Here is a 15,955-nt window from a genome sequence, read left to right as displayed (position 1 = left end):
GAAGTCAGAGAAATTAAATTAGAAGCATCACATTTGTATTTTTAACAGTGAAGATGATAAAACAAAGATTTCCAGATAAACTGCTGGATTCACTGTCTTAGTGATATCTCCATGTCTCAACTTTTTGTAAAAGAAATGAATGTTCTGAAGGAAGACATGCTTCAAACAGATACAAGTTTCTCAACTGTTTAGCTGCCTTAGCCTGTGATAACTAGGTGAGGTATAATCACCTTCAGGCTACTGCTGGTCTGTCTAGTTGACTTCATAGTTACATCAGGAATTAGACTTCATGAATACAGAGAGGGAAGAAGAGTTTATATATGTAGCAATGTGAAAAACAAAACAAAACAAAACAAAACAAAAAACTGCGTTGCAGAAAAGAAATAAACTTTTTAGCAACTTGAACATGGGTTTTACCAACCTCTTAATTATGATTAGGGAGAAAAAATGTGCATGTACAAGTTACACAAAGATGGTGTGCTGTAGCCAATCTTCCCCAGAATTAGCACTTCCAGGCACCACACATTCAGATGTATTGAGGATGATCCTGATACTTCACTCAGACTCAAGTTTCAGTTAAAACGAACTTTTTCACTCATGAATGAACAAGTATTAAAACCAATAGGAGCTGTTAAAAGGAAGAGCTTGCATGATTGTCATCACTCTTGCCTGGCATCTTCCACTTACTTAAATTCTACTTATTGGTTGAACCAATTTATTTCATATTAGAGCTGTCAACTACTTTTTTTGTGCATTAATAAGAAATACATAGTCATTTTCAGGAGAAGGCCTGGCAATGGCACCTACTAACATATGAACAAGTTTGACAGTGGATATCATAAAAAGCCCTCCCCTAAGGTAACCCAAGAAATGCAGGTTTATTTCTAAAAGCAGAACACTTCCTTTAAACATAAATTGTGCATTGTCTAGGTTTGGTATGGTAGAGTAAAATCCCCACCAGGTCTCTGCTGCTGAGGTGCAAGGTATTGCTCACAAGGCCTCAGATAACTGCGCAGGACAGCAAGGCCTTGCAGAAACTTGAAGATGTGAACAGGGGGAAGTGAATAACCAGTGTTTATACATACATACATATATATATATATATATATATATAGTTTTGTGTGTGTGTGTGTGTTGCACTTTCTTTTAGAGGTATTATTTGTATTATTTTCAGATTCTTTCATCTACCTTTGGAAAATTAAGTTTGGCTCCAGTCTAGTGAGGCTTTCCATGGTATTTGGTATTAAATATGTTAACCTTTTGTATGTGCATTTAAAACATACTCAAGTATGTGCTTGGATCTTTTAGATGCAGTCATCTCTCAAAGTAAATAGAACAACAGCAAGGAAAAGACTCTAGAAAAGTTTTTATGGCACACAGCAAGCATTTAACCTGCAGGCTCCGTAGGAATCGCAAGAACGGCCCGAGGGCTACCGTGGGCTCTTGAAAGGAGGCTGACCAGAAAGATACGCCCACAGTTAATTCGTAAGGATATTTTTGAATTAGTATTTTGCACCTCATGCGCTCACAGAGAACGGCTCCTGGCGCCCAGGACACACCCAGCGGCGGGGCGACCATTTTGCCGCCAGGCCGGCCGGGCGCGGGGCCCACATCCCTTCCGAAGCACTTTCCGGCAGCAAACGCTTAGAAAAAGCGAATACGGGGATAAAACACTGGCTCCCTGCTCAGCGAGGCAATGCTCGGGCCGCTTCGAGGGGCCGGGCCGCCGCCATTTCCGTGCGGCGCGGGGCGGAGCTGGGTCGCGCTCGGGCTGGCGATGGCGGCAGCGGCAGGGCGCTCTGGATCGCAATCGCCGCTCGCTGCGGCGGCGCGGCTAGGCCGCTCCGTAGCAGTCGCCCCAGCAGCTCGCCTGGAGAGCGTGCGGGCACTGACGGATCTGCTCCGGGAGCCGCAGCTCAGGTAGCGGGGAGGAGGGGCCGGCCGCCGCCACGTGGGCCGGCGGAGGGAGCTCCGGGGATCGGGGGGGAGGGGGGGGCGGGCGGGGGGAGAGAGGACCCTGTTGCCTGCCCTGAGTTTAGGGAGTCCCCATTGGCGTCATCTGTCGCTGCTCCTCTGGGGTACCATGGTCGCCGGACACACGATAGCAGTTGTCCCTCTAGGCCTCTGTGAGGGTAGCAGCTGTTAGGGGCAAGATGCAGCTGCTAGTGGCAAAATGCATCCTGGAGGGATGATTAGATGTGATTAGAGTGGTAAGGTGCTCCTGTAGTAGTTTCATCCTGCTCAGCTGCAGCCCGAGCATGACCTTTGGCGTGAGGATGGTCTCTGTAGGCTCCTTGCTGTGCAGCAGGGCAGGCTTGACTGGGAGGAAAGATGGATGTGCCTTGTAACTTCCAGTAGACAAAGTGAAAACATACTGTTACTGGAGAAAGCAAGAAGCTGATGTGGAGCATTGCTGTTCCTCAGAGGTCGGGGTTGGATGTTTGCAATGCCATGCAACACTGTTAGCTTTAGCAGAATTCCTTGGATGTGCAGAGGTTCAGGTGTGACTGTGCTTCTAATTGTGCTCAGCTCTTGTTCTCAGCTCTTTCTGGAAGGTAGGAGGCTGCACACGTTGGTGTGGAGCTCATGCTCAGTCCTTGTAACAGTAATTGAAGGCTGTAACGTGTAGAAGGTTTGATCTCTTATTTCCTAACTTAGTATAAAATTGTAGTGTTATTAATTCCCGGTACAATTTCTGTTGAATAAATAAATATACATTTAGAAGTTGTGTGTGTGTGTGCAGGGGTTATACTTACAACCACTCTCTTGTGGTCTCTATATACAGGGGAAGTCCCTTTGGTTTTCTTGTCTATTCCTCTGGGGAGACAGAAGGACCTGTGCAAATTCTGGGCTTATGGACTGATGCTTTCCCTGCCTGTTTATTGCCTTCTGCCTCAAAACTTCTGCAGCCACCTTTGACAGAGGACTAGATATCCCCCAAATAACCAAATTCTTTGGGTACAGGTGGTCAGGTTGAAAAGAGACACTGTAATTGCTCTTCCAAGAGGCAATTGCATCCCACAGGATGTGACCAAATAGACATGAGAACAACTTGGGAAATACTGCTGTTGGTGTTACTGAACTAGAAGGAACATTCCAGTGGTACTTGGGATGTTCAGTGGTAATTCGTTACTATGGAATTGATAAATCTTCAGCGCTTGTGATAACAAAATAATAATAATAAAAAGTGAATGCCAGTGGTTTGTAATTCAGAAGCAAATACAGGAGGGAAAATAATGTCCCAGCTATGAGACTGCTGTGTGCAATTCAGCTGAACTCAAGTCTCCTGTGTGCTTCACTTGGGACTTCAAGCACCTTTAAGCAGATGACTCAATTTCTTTGTTTCTGTAGAATCATAAAATATCTGAGTTGGAAGAAACCCACAGGGATCATCGAGTCCAACTCCTGAGTCCCTAAAGGACCACCACAAAAACCCGCCACTGTCTATCCTTGCTGATATGTGATAATCCATATCTATGTTCACAGTGAGGAAAGGCGCTTCCTTGTGTACATCTCATTTGCTCTGTTAAGACAGGCAAAAATTTCATCTTTGTGTTTAATTGGAACACCTAAACTCTTGCTCTGTATTAATTCAATTATTTTTTTCTGTTTCAGTCTAATATTAAGAGAAAATTTGTCACAACAGCTTGAAACCTTTGTGATCCAATATCTTATCCAAACTATTATTTTTCTAGGTAACTTTCTAACAAGAGTAGAAACTTTTTCAGGATCAGAATGACTTTAGGTTGTGCTTTCAACAGAAGAAAGTGTTGCTAGAACACACACTAAAGTACTTGCAGCTTTTTTCATGTTTTACCCTTTTGGTTGGTTGGTTGGTTTTGTTTCTGTTTTAACTATTTAAAATAATTGAATGTTGTATACTAGTGTGTGTCTTGCTACTGATTTCTTTATTTTGAAGTTGTGTTAGGAAATGACCTTTTTCAAGTGATAATCCAACAGGTGGTACAGACAAATATAAAGGAAAATGCAATCAGACTAAGAATTTTCCTATGTTAAAATAATTCCAGTGTTGTATCTAAGTTCTGTATGACATCTTCACTCAATAGAGAAAACATGGCTTATGAGTGTTTCGGACAAGACCCAGTTGGTTCTCCTTTACTAAACCGTAGCTCTTCTAATGTGTAGAAGAAAGTGTCTGTGCATTTACCATGTGTACTGTGGTACACCAGCCACTTAATCTTGTGGTGTGCGTATTTGTGATGAAGTGTCAGGAGCCACACCACTTTTTGCAAATGGAAGGTTCAAGTCCTGTGATGCCTTTATATCTTAAATTCCAAACCTTCTTTCTGGTTATGTAAGTTCTGCTTACGACTGAGGGCCAGGTCTGCTTTTGGTCTGTCTTGTGCCATTTTATTTCCCCTCAATTTTACTCCTTTGAAAAATATACCTTTTTTTTCCCCTATAGATAATTCTCACTGATACTGTGTTGTGGTTTTGTTGTGGTATTATTGATTCTCTTTGTGTCTTTTTTAAGTAGCTAGAGATAGTGTAAGGGTATTGGTCTTGATCCACTGTGAGGTGTTAGTGTAAAATAAGTATTTCTTGGAGATCAGATGTTTTAGTAATTTAATATTTATGTACATGACTTGGTTTATGGAAGTGTTACCACTTTTGATAAAGGATAGAATAGATAGACTTTCTACTTGTGTGAATGTGAGGATATCTGGGGGAGAAGCAGAACACAAGTAATACCATATCATCTTGTTTTATCAAGAAATTTTAAAATTCTTTAGGAATAGTGTTGTGTTCTGTATGAACATACTTTGTTTAATATTACTTTCCCTTTTATCTTACTTTCTTATGTCCTTAGCTTAGGAGTTATTTCTCAACCTTAATGTCTTAGAACCTATCTTTCCTATTTGATCTTGAGCAATATGCAGGTCTGCTTAAGCTTCGAGAAAGCTGCAACTGGATTTCCTTCAGCCCTTTCCCCAGTCAAAAGTATTAGACGAGTAAATTCATGGTATTGATACAGGTGTGTATTCTTTTCACCAGCAGGCTATATAAAAAATGCCTTATCAATGGTTTTGATGGGTTGTCCTCATCTCCTTTATGAACATAAACTGAGGAGAAAGAGTATGTAGATAGCTGCACTTCAGAAATGTACATGCCTATGTGACAGACCTGCAGATGTGCGTGTTAGTCATGGGAATCCGGTGAATTGAACTGTTGGGTGCTTCAGCATCTCTCTCATCCGTTCACAATGTTGTCTTTGTGGTTATGGTTTTGTACTGTTATCTTAAGTCTTGATATTTTAAGTAGCGGTGTAGTATTTTTTTGTGTTCAGGTAGTTGTCTGCTGAAGTAGAGAGTGGACTTACCCTCTTGACTTTGATTTACACTCTTCAGAATGATGGCTAGTGCAGACACCTACTTTCGTCAAGACTTCTTGCTGTGGAGAAATTTGTGGCAGACTATTATAATGAAGCTTCTGGTACATTTTTTTTTTTTTTTTTTCTCTTGAAACATCTGGTGCTAGTAGCTGCATTTGCTAGTTAAAACAATTCCTGATTCTTAGAACAATATGCAGTGTCAGGTATAATCATGCAAGCTATATACAAAGACTTTTTTTTTTTGTTTCTAAGGTTCCAAAGTGGTGTTGGAAAGATGTGAGAAATACTAAGGCAACAGCATTAATTCTAGCCCTTAGCATTACTCGTATTAGTAGTATTAATACCAAGTCTTTTCCCGGAAAGGCTAGTGGGATGATTGTGAACATGTACTTTGTGCTTTCCACTTGAAGGATCGTGTTATGCTAAGGATAGTTACGTATTGTTGCAGAAATACCTTAGTGTTAAGAACAAGAAATATAACTGGCATATTATCCTTTTTGATAGCAGAGCAGTTCTTGTGCTTACTACAAATTTGTTTATTTCAGAGAAACAGCAGAAGAAAGTGTATTTCAGGATCTCCTCAAAATCCTGACCGAAGCCTTGAATGAAATTGAACAGGCCTACAAGGACTCCTGTGAACTGCTGGATTTAGACACCTGTCTGTTGCTCGTAGCAGAATGCTTCAGATGTCTGAGGAACGCCTGTGCTGAGTGTGCCAAGAATCAAGATGTCATGAGGTATAGTTTTGTTCCATTTTAACCCATACAAAATTATAACCTTCTGATGTTTGTGTGGTTTTATATAGAGATTCTTATTTTATACTGCTGTGTTAGTTGATTTATTAACTGGTATTTCCTGTTTGATTCAATCACTTGAAATGAAGTATGCAAGTAACAAAAATAGCTGACCTATTTGTAGGTCAGAGTCTATGGCACTGATGAATGATAGAAAGGATCATTTGTGTTCTTAGTATGGGTTGACTGTGCAAATGATATAAACCTTTCATAAGTTTCACTGTAGAACTACACTTTTTTTCTTATTCCTGTCATTATTTTTTGGGGGGTAATGTAATGAATAAGTAAGCAGTCTTAATTATCAGTTACAGGATTAGTATTTTTTCTAAGTAGATATAGATCAGTCTAGTACCCATGACAAAGTATAGTATGTAGAACCCTACATTTCAAACCTCATACGTGTACAGTTAATATCAATATTAGTATGTCAGACTGTTTAAATTATTCAATTCAGGCTCTCTCTTTTCTCTCTATTTTTATTTTTATTTTTCCTCTGGGCCTTGTATAACATTGAAGGGATGCTTGGGATACAGCTAGCTGTCGTAACTGAAAACTTGGTAGTCTACCTGCTATTCAGAAGAAACTCTAAAACCAACCAACCAATCAAAACCAAAACCCAGTCTTGTTTCAAATTTGCTAGTTCATGAAGAACTGAAATACAGTCATAAAATGTAGTTTCTTGGGACTTCTCAAATTTTGTTAAGCTAAATAAAATTTAACTGGGACATGGGACAAAGTTCCAGCTTCTGTGCTGGGCAGAATCTTTGTTAATGCCGTAGAAGTTGCAGGGCTGTTTGCAGAAAGCGTTAGTTTTAGGGTAAGTTAAATCTGAGTTCAGGCTCCTACATGTTTGTTTCTGGCAGTCCTAGCACTTTTGATCATGTTGTGGATCAAGAAACTGATCTGACAGAAAATATATTTGTTTTTTATTTTTTGGTGGGTGGTTGTTCAGCCAGCCTGGATTCCTTATTTGTAATGCGTTATAGCTTCTTAATCACTCATCTTAACAAAAGAGAGAGAACAGAATTGCATGTCTGGGAGGAAATAGAATTATCCTTTTCAGTAGCATGATAAGTACGACCCATTAATGGGTCTAATCTGAACTTGCTAATGGAATTCAGTTATTAAACCAGCTTCCAAACAGAAATGTGCTCTGTACTGGTTATACCCATGCTACTTACTTACCCTCTCTAAGCAGTTAGCATAGCCTTGCACATTTAGGAAGCTGGATGCTAATAACAGCAGTTCCTTTTAATTTGCAGGAGGAGGAAAGCCTGTGTGTACAGAAAGTTCTGATGGTGTTTGTAGCAGTGTTTGGCTTTGTAGGTCACTCTTTGGGTACTGTTCTGGCTTTGTAGCAAGGTAGTGGTGTATGTACCACAGTGGCTGCTTTGAGCTAACAACATATTGGCCATACGTTTGTGCTGATTTTAAACAGTTGCAAATGCACAGCTTGTTTAAGGATTAAATGTCTTGAATGATTAAAAGTTGTGAATGGAAGAAAAATTATGTACCTTTGATTTTGAAGTGTGCAACATTCAGATATTCAAAAAAAGAAAAACTACATTTCTTTTGACCAAAATTAACTGATTCTTTATTGGAAAGAATGCAATGATTGTAAACTCACGGGTTGTTTAATAACTTGAAACTACTGGGGAATATGAAGCTTTGTTCCTTCCAGTTTCTCTGTTTTTCATGTTATGAAGAAATTTGGGGTCTGAAGGAATGGGAAATGTTTTGATTTTAATGGATTGTATATATACTGGTGTGCATGTATGTGTTTGATATATATATGAATGCATCCTTGGTTTCCTTTCTGTTGTAGAGCATACTGGGAAAGATAACTTGTTTGTCAAACAAACATCGGCAGAAGACAAATAATTATTCTGCATTCATCTATGATGATGTGATATTTTTACAGTAACTCGTGCCTGGGTGTGGAGGTTTGGCAGAAATGGTATTATGAAGTTTCAGTCATTCTATCTTGACTGCATGTACATTCTGACGCACATGTTGTCTACCTCCAGGGTTGCTGATTTTTGGCTGTAGAATTATTTTGTCATTATTGATTACAACTCGCCTCACTTCTGGCAGGCTGTAAATTAGTTTATATTTACTGTCACCCTGTGTTTCTTATTAGAGCAGGGATAAATGATTACTTCATCTTCCTTGCTTCCTGCCCAGGGTTTTGTACGTTTCCCTGTGAATTGACCCTGTTTGTTTGATAGCAGTCACCAATCACTTCTTAAGGATTTTTAAGTACCTGCAGTTTATTACTAAATAGCATATATCATGGCTTTCCTTGGATGCTAGAACTTCAGACAAACAAAACTATTTAAATTACAGGAATAACCTGCTAGGTGTTAATATTGGATTTAGAAGAATAGCAAAATCTGAAGGGAAGAGTACTTAAGTCTGAATGTGTTGTGTCCAAAATTGTTAGTGTGCAGTCTGATGAAATCAAAGATACATTAATAGCCTCACGTTTTCCACTATTCAATAAGGAGTGTCTTCTGAAGGTTCAGTGGTGGAATAGTGCATCATTCCATAGAAAAAGCAGGCCAGCATGAGAGGGTAGGTGATGGGCTTTTTGTGTGGCTTTTCCTAACATTTACTCTTGCTTTTTACTGCAACACTAAATGAACTCAAGTTTCCGTGAGGAAGCAATTATGTCAGGACTGATCATTGTTCATTGGCAGCTGTTGGTCCAGGAGCTGAATGTTGTAGTTATCCTTAAGGATATGTGAAAGCTCAAAACAAACACAATCAAAAGCTTATATATTTGTTTCCTATTCATTAAAAGTTATAAAAATTCAACTATGGCATCTCTTCTTTAACTACTTGTATTGGATATAGAACTGCAATCACATAATATAGTTGCTATGGATTTCAAAGCAATTTATATTTTGTGCCTTCCCTCCATTGGTTATCATTAGAATGTACCTTACTTAGAGATAATACATAAACTAAGGCAACCAGGAATAGTGTATTACGTCTGAATTATTTTGAATGGTAGTATTGTGAAAATGTGAAAACTTTCTAGATGTTCTTTCTCTTATGTATTCTGTGAAAGGCATGGAGAAGTCTTAAAAACTGATAAAAGATACAAATCTTCTATCTTAAAGAAAACAAGCTGTTTAACACTAAACTGTAGAAGTCTGAAAGAAAACATAAACCAGTTCCTTTTACTTCTGATGGTAGTACTGTGGCTACTGATACAGACAGACCCAGTAGGAAAAACTCCTTGATATTTCAGAATTTCTGAAGATGTTAAAGACTTGATGCTAACTAAAGCGAATAGGATTTTTGCTTTTTTTTGGGTTATATTTCATATGAAATTGTGATGTTTGAGTCCCAAATAGGATTCTAATTAAAGTTTGTAATTTATTAAGTGAATAGAGGCATGCAAGCAGCTCTGGGTGCGCCGGGAGTCTCTTCTCCACCAAGACGCACACCTGTTACATCAGGTGGCTGATTTTTATGCTCCTAGACTAATACATATTCATCACTATTCCTAGAAAAGGCAGGGTTATTATAAATAGTTCCCGGAATCCGAACCCTCTCTGGATGCATGCGTATCAGTCTCTGGTGGTCTTTCTGCGGGTCTCTTGTGCTGAAGGCTCGTAGCCTTCCTCCCAGGCTTTGTCCTTCGGTTGTCCTTCAACTCCCCCTTTCTCCTTATTTGGTGGATCTCTTTGCTGGATATCAGAGGCTTGGGCAGCATCCCATGCAAAAGTCATGTTGCCTAAAAAACACTCCTTGGTCCTCGTATCTCCCAGACTCGAGTCTCAATGTTCGCCCTTCAAACCCTCTATTTACACAAATTGCTGGACCCTTCCTTTGCATGATACAAGAACTATGTACACTAATAACTCTGTTTTTCTTAAATAGAAGGTTATATTTAATCATGCAGCCCTAGCATTGTTCCATACCGACATGAATCAAATTAACACATTTCACAAAATGTGTTAATTTATTTTTTCCAATTTTATAACAGGAACTTGGGTCTCATCACTACATCTGTCCGTTTCATCAAACTGCTTGATGGAATACAAATCAAAGAAGAACTGTTACTGACTGGTAAGGCTGTAGATTTTGTTAAATTCATCTGCACTGTATTTTTTTAATGTGGAAAGTCATGTGGTGGTATGATGTCACCTTACTTTTTTTTCATAAGCAAACTCAATTGTTTCTTGAACTGAAACATGCTAATTCTGTTTTTCATTTCTTTCTTCCTTAATCTGGGTGGTAGAATAGAAAGGCAAAGGTATGTGTGCATAGTTGGTATTTCAGAATTGATTAAAAGTGGGCCTTCTGTTATGGTACCTGAAAAAAAAATCTCAGCCCCAGATATTTTCTTTCCTTCTATTCTTTTATTTTTCTTCCCCAGACTAGGTCCATTGCATTTCCCCTCAACTGTTCCCTGTAGATTGTTAAGGATTTGTGGAAACTTCGTTACCCAAGATATTTGAACTGGGAAAAGGCAAAGTTCCTATAGAACCTCCATTCAAAATACATTCTGTTGTTTTGCTGTTTCTTTATTTGATCTGTGCACATACTGAAATAAGGAAATGTTCCTTTGTTTTTATTTTGTTGGTACGTGAAATAGTTGTTATGATTCCAGGAAACAAATCTTGGCTGTGAGGTTTATTATTATTATTTTTGTTTGCTTTCATTTATGTACTGTTTGCTGGGTGGCCAGGATAATAGATGCCAAGAACTAAGTACCAATTTGAGTACTATTTACATGTCCTTGGTGGATGAGTTGTGTTTTTTTTTTTGTTTGTTTGTTTTTGCTTTTTCATTCATATAGTGAATAAAAAATGTCTTAGTATCCTTCTTGCCTAATGCTGGTTATTACTAGTGATTTCTACAAAACTCATTTCACCAAAAATTAAGGCATTTTCAGTGTTTCTTTTCATGTTCTGTGTTTCTCTGTGTGTGTATGTTAAGCTTGATATAGGGCGTTGGATCACACTTTACTGTCTTGGACCCCCTTTGTCATCTGTGTTTGCAGAGAGTAGGAAACATTTGGTTTCTCATGCTGCTTTTGTTTCTTTTCACTGCTGTTACATGGGGGAGGTTTTTTACTGCGTTCCTGTTGCTGCTTTTCTCTAATTCTGTGAAAGCGAAACTACAGAATGAAAATAGAGTAACCTGCTGTTGAATCTGGGAAGTTCTGGATATTGCCTTTATGAATATGGGGAAGTTCCAGATATTGCTTTTCCTTTTGCTGCTATATTTGGCTCAAAATGAAGCCTTTCAGGCATGTAATGGCATTGTGCTTAAGTCATGTTTACTCCTTCATCCATTGCTGCAATCCTTCTTCCAGGGGCAGACTGGTAATGCAAGCACAGTCCTTCAGTGGAGGAGGACAAGGACTAAATCCTCTGGATGGCAGAAGGAGGGTTTGCTCGATGAATGTGAAGAGGAGGAGTGACTCTCAAGCTGTGTTACAGAGTCAGTCATGCCTGGGAAAAGGCATGAAGGCCATGTCCTGACCAATTGTGAACCCCTTTGTAGACCAGTAGGAGAAAAGGAAAAGTGATAGGAACCAGATAGCTGGTATTGCCCAGCACAAAATTGTCTCTAGTAGGGTCATTGACAGCAGTAAGATTGAAAGGCTGTCCTGGGGAATTGGACTTCCCACCTTCAGCTTCTTCACAGCATCAGGAGTTGTAGTGTGGAATCAGTGGTTCCTCACGGCATCTGGAGGAAAGTGGGATATACCTTTTGTTGGGTACTTACATGGCATGAGGTTTTCCCCTCAGTCTTGTGGCAGCTGATGCCTCCTTGATGAGCTATTGTATGGACATGTGTTGTTCCCTTTCTGTTTGGATCTGAGCAAGCAGCAGTGAATGATATTTGGCAGAAAAGAAAAGAGGGGGAAGAACACAGTAACTTGAGTAACTGCTTCAGACTCCTTTTCCTAGCTAGAACATGTTTAAAACATTTTTAACACCACTGAAAACTAGGGAGTGAGAAATTGACCAGTAGGTTGTTAACAATAATTCCATTAAAAAGTGTTTTGTGGCTGTTACACTATATAGCCATTCAACATAGAATTTATATGACAAAATGAGTTTGAGTTATAACTATTTTTTTGATACATTGACCCAGAATAGTTGATTCATGTGATACCATATGTAGTATTGATCTTGTTGGGAAATATCTGTAACAAGAAGGGTTTAGGCACTCCATTTATGTTAGTACAACAGCAACAAAAAATAGTGACAAGGAAGTGTTGCTAATTCCATGTCGAGTGATCTGGTGAACTTTGTTTCAAGTGAAAATTGTGCTCTAGGCACTACCTTAATCTCCTTCCATAGGGTGTGCTTCAGAAGTTAACAGTTATATTCAACAGTGGATTACTAGCTATACTTTCAAAAAGTGTGGTAAATTCTGAAATTGGACTTGGAAAACATTGTTGAAACAAAATAAACCCATGAAATTAGTGTTACTGTATTTATTAACTATAATTCTGCTTCATCGTTCTTACATTCCATGTGGGGAAATAAGGTCACAAGGCAAAGAGTCACATGTGTATTTTGTTCTAGCAGATAATAAGGTATTAAGCAGAATATTCCAAGCTGTTCATTTGGATATGTGTCCTGTCTCTTTGTTTACATGGTTTCTTGAATCTGATAATCAATCTTCATGTCTGTTTATATCCTTAAGGTCTTTTAAATACCTTCAAGTTGCTTCCATAGCAACAGTCTACATAAAATAAAAGGATAAAGAAGTAATTTTGTGTTGCAGAGTGAACAACACTAAGTAAAGTTTCAGTTTATTCTGTGTGAAAACTTCCCAAACCATGTCACTGTAGGCTAAATACGTTTGAACTTCCAAATTTATTGTATTTATGAAGAAGAGAGATTGAAAATTCTTGATGTAGACTGAAAAAAATCTTTTAACCTGATCTGTTATTTGTTTTCACTCTTTTATCCATTGGTAACCATTAAGTCCCTGAATGGTGTGGTAACTTTTGAAGGAAATTTCAATATATTTACAATTTATGATAGATAAAAAAAGAAATGAAATAAAGTATATATATGCCCTGACTAGTACTGTAACCAGTGTGATGGTTCTCAGGGAGGGAAAGAAATGCTCGTTGGGATGATATACCTAGTGATCAAAGCAGCAAAAAAAGGAGATGAACTACAACGAGCTGTGATTAAAAACTTTCTAAGATCTGTTCAGTTAAATCTAGACTTCTTTGCACCTTTTCCACTAGGAAAAAAAATAATTATAAAATAACTTATTTTTAATAGTTTATCTTAGGCCTACCTATGATATATATGGTTAATATAATTAATATTCCTTATCTTTACTGAGACAACCCTGCCGCAAATTTTCAGCTGTATTGGGTTTATGTGGCGAGGGCTTGGTAGCACAGGGGTGCAGGGGTGGCCTCTGTGAGCAGAGCCCAGCAGCTGCCTGATGTCTGATCAGAGCCAGTTCCACACAGCTCCGAAGGGACCTGCTGCTGGCCAGAGCCAAGCCAGTGAGTGATGTTAGTTGTGCATCTGTGGGAGCAGATTGAATAAAGGGAAAAAACTGCTGGGCAACAGCAGCTGTGAGTGAAGAATGAGAAGCAGCCTTGCATACCCCAAGGTCAGTGCAGAAGGAGGGCAGGAGGTGCTCCAGGCACTGAAGCTGAAGTTCCCTGCGGCCTGTGGAGAGGCCCCTGGTGGAGCAGGCTGTCCCCCTGCAGCCCATGGGTCCCACATGGAGCAGATCTCCATGCTGCAGCCCGTGGAGGAGGTCCCGGTGGAGCAGGTGGAAGAGGCCTGGAAGAGGCTGAGGCCCAAGGAGAACCCCTGCAGGAGCAGACCCTAGGCCAGAGCTGCAGCCCATGGAGAGGTACCCACGCAGGAGCAGGGGGTCTGGGGGGAGCTGCTGCCCATGGGGGACCCGTGCTGGAGCAGTTTGCTCCTGACAGATGGACCCTGTGGTACAGAGCCATGTGGGAGCAGTTCTTGAAGAGCTGCTACCTGTGGGATGTCCCCGAAGGATCAGTTCAGGAAGGATGGCATCCCGTGGAAAGGACCCCACGTGGATCAGGGGCAGAGAGTGACTGTGAAGGAGTGGTGGATATGCAGTGTTAGGGACTGATCGCAGCCCCCATTCCCCTGTGCCACTCAGGGGATGGAGGTAGAAGAGGGTGGATGAGGAGGGAGGGGAGGAGTTAGTTTGCTTTTATTTTCTCACTGCTCTAATCTGTTAGTGATAGGCAATAAATTCCATTAATCTCCCCATGCTGAGTCTGTTTTGATTGTGACAGTAATTGTTGAGTGATCTCCCTGTCCTTTTCTCAACCCTTGAGCCCTTTTCCTTTGTATTTTCTCCCCATCTTCTTTTGAGGAGGTAAAGTGAGAGAGCAGTTGTGGTGGAGTTCAGCTGCCCAGAAGGGTAAAACCACCATATCAGTGCATCACATTCTTTGTCTTCAATAAAAAGCTAGATAAATTCCTGTATGCTTCTCCTGTCCAGATGCGGAAAAAGATGTATGTGTTACACCATTGAGGCAATGGGCCAGAAAAACTGAAAGTAAATCAGTATGTCTTTCCTGGAGTAACTCTCTAAGGCTTCAGATAGTCTAAAAATAACTAGTTAATTTCTCAATATGGCACATGAAGTTAATCCAGTGCCACCTGTGAGCAAACCATCCCTGTAATAATTATCTTCTTTCTTTTTAATACGTATACTAAAAGAACATTTTTAGACCTTTCACTTACAGTGTTGCTTACAGATAGCTGATTGTTGCCACTCTTCCATTGTTCTTACTTCCTAATCTTGTTTACGTTTAGTTGCACTCCATAGCCTAATTTGTTTTATATTTCCTTAAATTACATAGTTGTAATTTGTGTTGATCAAATCATATTTTGTTGCAATTGGAGAAGGGAAACTTCAAGTAGTAGCAAGTACAGTGAAAGCCAACAGTTAGATGAGTGTAGGGAGTTGCTGGGCAAGGATGCTAAACAACTGTTGAGTGATTAGTAGCCCTTCTATGCAGGGTCAAGACAGATCTGTGTCAGATAAGTCACACATACTTGTAACTGTGCTCTGTTTTCTTACTGCTCTGGCAGTCCTCCCTCCTCTCTTGGAGACAGAAGTTCCTAGTCATGCAGAGAGAAATGGAAGTGATGTATTTCATCAGCAGTGTCTGAAAACTGGTCCTTGGTGTTCTTAAAACTATATGCAATGAGCTTAGGAAGTGGGAGATTGTGTAAGGTGGCACTTAATGTTTTGTGGAGCTTGGACGTTGATGGTGGGAAGACAGATTAGATAACAAATGTTGCTCTCCTGTTCCCAGTTGAGAATTAATTTGAATAGTGATCGAAAATATAGGAACCATACTTACTCGCGGAAATTCTGTATGCAAGAGGGTGCATTTGTTTCCTGATTAACTGATCTGAGACATGATCTTCCAAAAAATAGGTAATAAATTCTTCACATTTTTAATAAATAGTCCTGTGAAAAAAATATCTCTACAGAGTATAGGTTTAGTAGCATTTCCATAGTACCCTCTCCACATCCCTTTTGTTTTATTTATTTATTTATTTTAAAAATAGCTTCATCATAACAAGCTTTTTTCTGCTGTGGGTGCAAAGAACAAGAACACTAGCCAGAAGAGCAGGCTGATGAAGCTGCCAGATGAACTCTAACTGAACTTAAGCAGACCCAGAATTCTTAAGAGCTAAGAAATAGTTCAGTATGTTAGGAATTGCAGCAGACATAGGAAATATCCTTGTCAGAAGCCCAAATAGAAATTCTCCTTCACTTCATAGCATGTGTCTTGGTTTGG

General features: G+C 39.7%; 1 protein-coding gene across 4 annotated transcripts in view; it reads left to right on the top strand.

Moving 5' to 3' along the window:
- The first annotated feature begins 1,729 nt into the window (after positions 1 to 1,729).
- The window catches only part of ATXN10 (ataxin 10), a 108,783-nt gene continuing 94,557 nt past the window's right edge, over positions 1,730 to 15,955 (top strand). For 3 of the 4 annotated variants that reach the window (XR_004746055.1, XM_035309502.1, XM_035309492.1), the window contains exons 1-3: positions 1,730 to 1,920; positions 5,899 to 6,090; positions 10,145 to 10,227. Coding sequence is in view for 3 of the 4 variants with exons in the window: in XM_035309502.1 (XP_035165393.1) it covers positions 1,778 to 1,920; positions 5,899 to 6,090; positions 10,145 to 10,227 (418 nt within the window). In the remaining variant the exon portion in view is untranslated. The remainder of the gene's footprint in view (positions 1,921 to 5,898; positions 6,091 to 10,144; positions 10,228 to 15,955) is intronic. The other variant, XM_035309483.1, reaches the window with a different exon arrangement.

Source organism: Oxyura jamaicensis, chromosome 1 (genome assembly GCF_011077185.1).
Source record: "Oxyura jamaicensis isolate SHBP4307 breed ruddy duck chromosome 1, BPBGC_Ojam_1.0, whole genome shotgun sequence".
In the NCBI taxonomy this organism is placed as follows: domain Eukaryota; kingdom Metazoa; phylum Chordata; class Aves; order Anseriformes; family Anatidae; genus Oxyura; species Oxyura jamaicensis.
The sequence above is the reverse complement of the archived record's forward strand: the minus strand, read 5'-3'. Positions and strand labels throughout refer to the sequence as shown.